The following is a 9,035-nucleotide window of genomic DNA, read 5'->3' on the forward strand; positions in this document are numbered from 1 at the left end:
GGGCCTATATCACAAGGATCTGTATTGGACTCAATTCTTTTCATTATTATGGTAAATGATTTATATTACTAACTCTTATGCTATCGTGTTTACAGATGACGCTATTTTTTAAAGTATTCATGCTGAATTGAACTGCCTTGAAATAACTATGAAACAAGCTTGGAACTGGTTAAGAGCTAATTATCTTGTAATTAACAAGGATAAAACCTAACATCATACATATTTTTAAGTTGAATTACGAGAGTGATCATGTAAAAATTAATAATATTAATGAAGTCAAAGTTTTAGGTACTGATAAAAAAAATTGACTTGGGTCCCACATACTACAATGGATGTATAATGGATGTCTTATGCATTAAATTGTCTATAGTTATATAGACTATTTGTTGAAGAGCCTAAAACATGTTGTGCATGATAATTAGTACCTACTGTGTGCTTATTATATATTTTTCCAACCAGTTACAAATAAATTATGGCCTTATGTAGTGAGGCAACAGTAGCAATATTAGTGTTATTACAAATAAAAACGCTAATAGGATTAGCTATATGCAAATAAAAACACATTACAAACCAATTTTTTTTATTAAATTTAAGATTCTTGCAGTTATTAACCTATATATTTCTCAGTGTCTACTAAGTGTAAAAAAAAAATTAAATAACCATATGGTTACAAATGAAATTCATACATATAACACCACAAGTCAATCAGTGCTTGATATACCTATTATAGGTTAAGTAAATACCAAAATAGTTTTCATATTATTTGATTAAAATTCTTAATAGGCTTAATGATAGGGTGAAAAGATTAAGTAAGCATTTTGGTTATATTATAACATACTCATACCCATACCCATTTTCAATTCAAAATAGTAAAGTTTTAATCTATTATTCTATATTGTAATGTATATTATATTTTGTTTGCTGTATAAAACAATGTCTACTGCAATTTTTGTAATTTATTGCTTAATGATTAAAATGTAAACAAATAATAATAGTACCTGCTTTTGTTGAATTTTTTGGTACTTCTAGTGGCACCGTCAATGACTCAAAAATCACTTAAATCTGATGTGTATATAATTCTATTAGACTACAACAAATTAGCGATTATTGTAAAAGTTATTACCTGTTTCTGTTCTTGGCAGTTGTTGAAATAGTAGAACAGCCCGCATTTTTCAATACCCGCATTTTTTTCAGTCACTGTACGCCATTATAAAGTTTGCCGACATCTTTTGTTGAAATTATGTACTAGGTTTCTGTACAGCTTTAGCTTCAGGACCATATGCGAGCATCATTCAAAATGCTATGGACCAAAAACAAGTGACACTCATGTCGCGCAAGATAAACAAAAGAGTAACACTTCGCGTGGCAGTTATTTACCATAGACTTACTACATAACCACAAATTTTTACGCTTATCAGAAGTGATGGCTATGAATTGTAATTTAATGTGAATTGCAAAATTACCACAATGGCATTTTCTACCGCTCGAAGATGTATTTTACGCTGCATAAATAATTCGCATGATCCAATAATTCTGCTACACAATGAGGAAGTATTTATTGGTAGAGGACCGAACACAAAAATCACGGACAAGAAATGTTCAAGAAATCAAGGTGGTATATATTTGAATAAACCAAACTTTTACAGAACTTATATCTCCATTGCCGAATTATTACTATCTATGAATCTAATGCACTTAATTTATTTTACAGTAACCCTGCGAGCCGATTTTCAGTCCATGGAGGTGACAATAAAACAGATTGGGGCAAACACTACCGGTGTCAATGGGTTAGCACTGAAAAAATCTGAAACAAATATTTTAAAACATGGTGATAGGCTAGAGATTTTACTTGGACAGCATATTCATGAAATTGAATTTGATCCGCCACCCGTTACAGAGGTAAACAAATGTGAAGAAAATAATAAGAAGAGAAAATTAGAGGAAGCAGACAAAGTAATGAAGAAGAAATGTGACGAGTCGTTGATAAATGATACTCAAAAAGAAAATAAACCTTGTGATGTTGAACCTAGTGCGGAAAGTAAGTGGGAAACGGTAGATAATGGAAAGCTTTTAATCTACACAACAAAGAATGTAATTTCGAGATCAAAGGTGAGACCCAACAGCTATGTGATACTTTAAACTTGAAGTGTAGCAGTCAATGGGCTATGTTTTTATTTCTTTTCCAGATTGCTGCATACGATCTTGATGGCACTATCATAGCTACACAGTCTGGCCGTGTATTTCCAAAAGATTATAATGACTGGAAAATTATATATAGCGAAGTTCCTGGAAAATTAAAACAATTACATGACAATGGCTTTAAAATAGTGTTTATGACAAACCAAGCTGGAATCGGACGAGGTTCTGTTTCTGTAGGCAGCTTTAAAGATAAAGTGGTGAAAATAGTGAATAAACTTGGAGTGCCAGTACAAACTTTCATCGCGACAGGGAAAGGAATTTATAGAAAACCAGCACCTGGCATGTGGAAAACACTCATTGAAATGGTATAGAAGATCAAACACTGCTCTGTAGTCCTATCATTTAAAATTCTAATACGTGTTATGCTGCCTGAATAATTCAGCTACCTCTTTTTTCAAGATGGTTAAAGGAGGAATCAAGGAAGTCAAATATTACTTGATTTCTAATCGAATGACTAAACGATTAAGGCCGTATCTCAAAGCTACAATTTCAGCTGAAGTGAATTAGATTGTTGACTAAATAGCCGGATGTGACGTCAGAAGTCATGATCCAAAGTTACATAGTGCATAGCAATCAAGTCCGTAGTAGCTAGTAAACGAAAATGCTTGCTTGATTGTTGACTTGTTCACTAAACAAACATGGATACCTCATCAGCAATTGGGGTTATGAAATCTGAAAATGCTTTGGAAGTGAAATAATGTAAATATAATGTAGAATAACACATTAACTTCGAACACTGACATTGTTAGTACCTTCTGTACAATGTTTAAACATTATTATAATATATTAAGCCCTAATCTTTTTCACATAATTCGTAATGAAACTGCATTAGGACACTGCCTTCTTAATTTAGTGCTGCACCGCGATGTCGTGGTTTTTAGAGAAATAGTCTATGAAGAAGGCCATGTTGCAAGCATACATGTCCAAAGCTCCCTAGTGTGTAGTTTACAAGTCACCTAGTTGCTAAGGCCGTGTCTCAAAGCTACATTTTCAGCTGAAGTGAACTAGATTGTTGACTAAATAGCCGGATGTGACGTCAGAAGTCATGATCCAAAGTTACATAGTGCATAGCAATCAAGTCCGTAGTAGCTAGTAAACGAAAATGCTTGCTTGATTGTTGACTTGTTCACTAAACAAACATGGATACCTCATTAGCAATATGAAGATGCTTTGGAAGTGAAATAATATAAATATAATGTAGAATAACACGTTAACTTTGAACACTGACTCTGTTAGTACCTTCTGTACAATGTTTTAAACATTATTGTAATATATTAAGTTCTTATCTTTTCCACATAACTCTTAATGAAACTGCATTAGGACACTGCCTTCTTAATTCAGTGCTGCACCGTGATGTCATGGTTTTTATAATAAATAGTCTATGAAGAAGGCCATGTTTCAAGCACACATGTCCAAAGCTCCCTAGTGTGTAGTTTGGACTTGAGCTTTGAGACACGGCCTAAGTATCCTTGATCAACAATTTTTTTTTTTTTAACATTTCAGAAAAATGATGGTATTATGGTGGATATGGCAGCTTCGTTTTTCTGTGGAGATGCGGCTGGAAGAGAAGCCAATTGGGCCCCTAAAAAGAAAAAAGATTTCTCAACTGCAGACAGACTTTTGGCAATCAACTTAGGTTTAAGCTTTTTTACACCAGAAGAGCATTTCTTGCAGCACCGTCGTGCATCGTTCAAGCTTCCAGACTTCAATCCTTCGGCCCTTCGGACTGATGTTCCTCTAAGTGAGCCAAGTGATGCTTGTATCATTTCAGACAGGAAAGAGGTACTTGCAGAATATGGACGAGGAGATATGTTCCCACTCCACTTCCCATGTCCTTTGATTGAAGATCGACAGCAAATCTGCTTCCCATGTTTTTTTATTTCACTTTACACTTCTGTCCATCATGTTCTTTTCTTCCCAGGTTCTCCTTGATCTAGAGTATGGTCTACCAGTGGATCCTTTCATTAAATCTGATATTCAACATTCTTCATGAAATTCTTTGTGATTCATAACAAATCTTAATACACAGAATCACTGTAAATAGGACATGCTTTTTCATACATTTTATACAGTGGATAATCACCATTTTATATCTGCAGTGCCTGGGAAAAGTGACATAAGTCAGTTTCCACAAACATTTTTTGATAATTTATTGACAACTTAATTCAATTCAATTTATTTGGCCATTAGACGTACAGTTTTAGGCTTCGTCAGAATACATTAAAAAAACATATAAATACATTTTTAAAAAACACTAATAAAAGAAACAGTAAAATTTAAATAATACAATGAAAACATGAAATAATTTGAAACTTTTAAATTAAAGAAAACTAACTAAATTGCAATTAAACTTATTTATTAAAATACAATTTCATACAAATTTGTGTTGAAAAACTCTGCAACAGAATAAAAAGGATTATTTAATAACCAATTGAAGCTATTGATTGGTAATTTATAATATTGACTTGGGAGCTTATTATATAATTGCATCCCCATAATTAAAACGTTTGTGTTGCTCTTGTGTAATCTAAAATATGGAATATTAATTTGTTCACTATTTCTAATTTTATGATCATGTATATTGGCCACTAATGAGTAACTGTATATTTTGTCGAGTGTAAAGTACTAGATCATATATATATATATATATATATATATATATATACAAATTTATGATTGTTAAAATCCGTGATTGTCTGAAAAGTGGCCGACAATGTTCCAGATAGTTTGATTTACATAAAATTCTAATGGCTTTCTTTTGTAAAATCAAGACGCTTCCAATTTTGGTTCCATTTCCCCAGAAAATTAGGGCATATCGAATTATAGACTGAAAGATAGAAAAGTAGGCACATCTTAAATAATTTTGAGAAACGCTAGTCGTTAATTTCTTTAACAAATATAAAACTCTTGATAGCTTTGTGCATATGTATTCGATGTGCTTATCCCATATTAAACTGAAGTCTATAAAGAGTCCTAGAAATGTTGTGTAGTTGAGTCTGTTGTCCTTATTTATTAGATAATTTAGGCTGAAAGTTATGTTGATAGTTTTTTCTTGATTAAGCAAGAAACCATTAGATTCAAACCATAAAGCCATCTGTGATAGAGTGTCGTTGTTGAGAGCATGTAATTGATTTAGAGCAGAGGAAGAACGTAGGAAAGTAGTGTCATCTGCATACACTGATTTATGTGGATTTGATTTTTTTCTGTATTAATTATTGTAATGGGAGAAGTACTTATGTCTCTTTTTCCAAGTGAGCAGATGTTCTGTAAGTTGTCAATAAATTATCAAAAAAGTTATGTCACTTTTTCCAGGCACTGCAGATATTGTCAAACTGTTATGACTACATTCTTCAATATTTTTTCTCGATACAATATTTGCCACTGTAGGTAATTGTTTTAAGAAAGCATACTTCTGAATACACCAAAGGTCCCGGTTTCGATACCCGGCTCCGGAACAATTTTTCCCTCGAAATTATTCATACTTCTGAATAGTTCATTAAAATTCTTTTACTCTTAAAACTAAAGAAAACTCGTGAATCACCCTGTATATTGCCCAGTACGAGCTTAAAATTAATGAACAATTATAATTCCAGGTTATACTAATGGTTGGGTGTCAAGGCTCCGGAAAGAGTTTCTTTGCATCGACTTATTTGGTTCCAAAAGGATATCAATGTGTGAACAGAGACAAGCTGGGCTCATGGCAGAAGTGCGTCTCAATCATGGAGTCTGCCCTCTCTTCAGGGAGGAGTGTGGTTGTTGACAACACTAATCCCGATAAAGAGTCCAGGAAGAGGTTCATTGAGGTACCCAAGAGATTAGGAGTACCATGCCGCTGTTTTGTGATGAAGACAAGCATGGAACATTCCAAACATAATAATAAGGTAAAGTGGATCATAAAATAGTTTTTTTACATTATAAGAAATATTGAGTAAAACCATCACGAAGCTTCTTGCTGGTCTCAATGAGTACAATAATTAATGGAATATAATTTAAAGTTGTTAAGAGGCAGGATTGACAGTAAGAGAATACTTGAAGCTGTTAATACACTATAGTCGGACCATCGGATCTGTGTCCCGGTAAGATATGCGAACTGAACCCAATTCCTTCTCAGCCTCGGTAATTCATTTCTCTCCCTGCATTCCTATCTCTCTCCCTTTCTGTCCCCCGCTACTCACAATTTTGGCCTTCTTGCGGGACAGTTTACAATATTTGCACTTGCAGTCCAGTGTTGTCAACTCAACATGAATACTGTAGCAAAGAAATATTACTAAGCAAGTACGTAATAGCATTTTGCGATGAAGAGAAACAAACAGGTCAGAACTCCTAATAAAGAAAATCAGGAGAGAGGGAGTCTGTGCAGGAGATGGAAAGCTAGAATCACCAGAGAAGAACAGACCAAGGGAACCTTTAATTCTTGTAGATGATATGAACCGATGTATTTTAAGGAGAAAGATACAAGAATTTTATACTGTTCAAAAAGAAGTTTCAACATTGAAGAAATTACTGAAGATTGCGACAGAAGTAATAATTTCCAAGGTTGGAGAGAAACGCTACGGAAAGTGATTGGAGACATGGGATTTAGGTTTAAAAAATGTAGAAATACAAGATGTATTTTGACTGAAAGAAATAATATTGTAGCATGGAGGACTAGTTATTTATGACAACGTTTGACGGAAGTTTGGCAACATCCCTATTCCGCAAGGTTCTTGGCCTGCTGTTTGACGTGGTGGGAGGAAAGCGGGTGGAATGGAGTGAGTACAGGCGTTAACTTTTCCAAGAACGACGACAGCGCTGAAGGGGCACAGATCCGATGGTCCGACAATACAAATGATTCAAACTTGAAGTTTACGTTTTTGTGGCAATGTCATAAAGTAAAGGGGTGGAGTTGGATGGGTGTACTTGAAAGATTTACGTACACAGCTCATTCTGTCTTTACCTTCATAGAATTAACATAGTTTAATCCTTGCTATGATCACTAAGGTTCGGATAAAGTAGGTATATCACGATAGGCATCCTTGGTCCGTGCATTTTGTTTACAAACATTAACAGTAGTGACAATGTATATTCAGTTCCTATTGACTGTACTGTCCATTCATTGATGTTTTAGCTAGGGGGTGGAGAATGCTCTTCCCAGGAGGTAGAGTTTTAGCTAGTGGAAAGGGATAGTGTTTACTTAGTCTGAAGCAAGTCAAGCCTTATCCTATACAGCTACACAGCCTATTCTGATGCAGCTACTTTATCCGAACCTTAATGATCACATTGCATCTAATAAAGTAATATAATGTCCTCGGTTGTCACGTTACCATTCTGGCTGTTTGATCTATGTTCGCCATTTATACCTATGTTTTCAGGCATTCACAGTAAAAACGCTTAATATTTCCAATTAATTTCTTTTCAGTTTCGAGAGTACACAGATGATGATCACGAACCAATCAGTGATATGATCATCAATATGTACAAGTAAGTTTACAAGTATCTTAAACTATTAAATATTAATTATGCAATTGAAGACATTATTATAAAAACAGCCCTAGCCATTTTTAATGAAATTGAGTTAAGGACACATGTGCTATTACTGTCGGTGACTCAGGAGAAGACGAGAGCGGACTGAGGAGGAAGGGATGTGAACAGATAACGTACGACAACACGTGCAATATTTGTACTGCAGTAAGCGGAAACATTAGGTCTCCTTCTGTTCAACTTAGCTTTAATTTCCATATGCATTGTTACTCATGTTTCCTGCACGAGTAATAACCTGGCTACTGGGATGCTTATCTGAGCGGTTTATAATAATCAACAGCGATAGTCAAGAAGGCCACATTCTTTCCGCTCGTCTTCTCCTGAGTAACGGACAGTACAACAACTAGAAAGACACTCTTTCAGCTTTCCCAATAACAGGACTGCCACATTGGACAAAGCATAACAGAGTGAAAAAAACAACCACAAAAGAGAAATGTGGGGAACGAACCTAAAAAAAAAAAAGGGAAATTGAGTACAGGAAAAATAATAGCATACATATAAATGTTTATAGACTCCAAAAACGGCCCATGTCAAGTGCAATAGACACAAGGATAAAACACCAGTTGAATGGAAATAGCTGACATGTGTTATTCTATTATTTTTTGTTGTTTTCCTGAAAAACAGCAATTTTGACAAGGGTTGTTTATGTAATAATGTCTTCAATTGAATGTTCATATAACTAAATAATACTATTCTTTTTGCAGGACTAAATACGTAGAACCCACGATGGATGAAGGATTCAGTGCTATTGTGAAGATAAATTTTATACCGAAGTTTAGTGATCCTGAAATGGAAAAACTTTATAAGTCATATCTATTGGAAAAGTAATCATTGTACATGTGTAAGATAAGCATCTAATACCCAGTGAAATTCAGTTCCTGCTGTTGTATTACTCTTTTATTTTCTATTCATGTACTCAAAGTTTTAGAATATATTATTCATTGCAATTATTAAAAGTTTTCTTATCCCTCTACTGCCATTCTCGTGTTCATTTCAGCCTCATTATGGCATGGCCAGAAACTGCCCATCTGTCTCTGAAATGACTAGGTCAACAGCAACATATAAAAGCTGATTGCTGGTACATAAAATGACAAATAACAAGACAACTTTTACCAAATTGTCCCAGACTTCATGTTGCCAATTTAATAGATTTGTTTTTGCAGCAGTTTCCAAAGTTTGCATCTGACATGAGCATGTTATATTCGTGGTACAGTCATTAAGTTCTAATATTGAGCGCATAGTGGCGTTGTGGTGCACTATAGCGCATAGGTGACGCCATGGTATGATACCTTGTCAGTTAGTCTCTCGACCCAACA

The 9,035-nt window shown here is 34.4% G+C and overlaps 1 protein-coding gene across 3 annotated transcripts; it reads left to right on the forward strand.

Annotated features, from left to right (window-relative positions):
• Positions 1-1,338: 1,338 nt before the first annotated feature.
• On the forward strand, positions 1,339-8,675 carry PNKP (Polynucleotide kinase 3'-phosphatase). 3 transcript variants are annotated; one of them, XM_069825327.1, is made up of 7 exons: positions 1,344-1,612; positions 1,712-2,109; positions 2,187-2,504; positions 3,703-3,981; positions 5,793-6,080; positions 7,598-7,659; positions 8,424-8,675. In XM_069825327.1, the coding sequence occupies exons 1-7, from the start codon at positions 1,468-1,470 to the stop codon at positions 8,545-8,547; spliced, it is 1,614 nt and encodes a 537-aa protein (XP_069681428.1). In that variant the 5' UTR covers positions 1,344-1,467; the 3' UTR covers positions 8,548-8,675. The 3 variants fall into 3 exon arrangements, with proteins under 3 accessions (XP_069681429.1, XP_069681427.1, XP_069681428.1); XM_069825326.1 differs by having other exon boundaries at positions 1,342-2,109; XM_069825328.1 differs by lacking the exon at positions 2,187-2,504 and having other exon boundaries at positions 1,339-2,109.
• The last annotated feature ends 360 nt before the right edge of the window (positions 8,676-9,035 follow it).

Source organism: Periplaneta americana, chromosome 5 (assembly GCF_040183065.1).
Source record: "Periplaneta americana isolate PAMFEO1 chromosome 5, P.americana_PAMFEO1_priV1, whole genome shotgun sequence".
NCBI lineage: Eukaryota > Metazoa > Arthropoda > Insecta > Blattodea > Blattidae > Periplaneta > Periplaneta americana.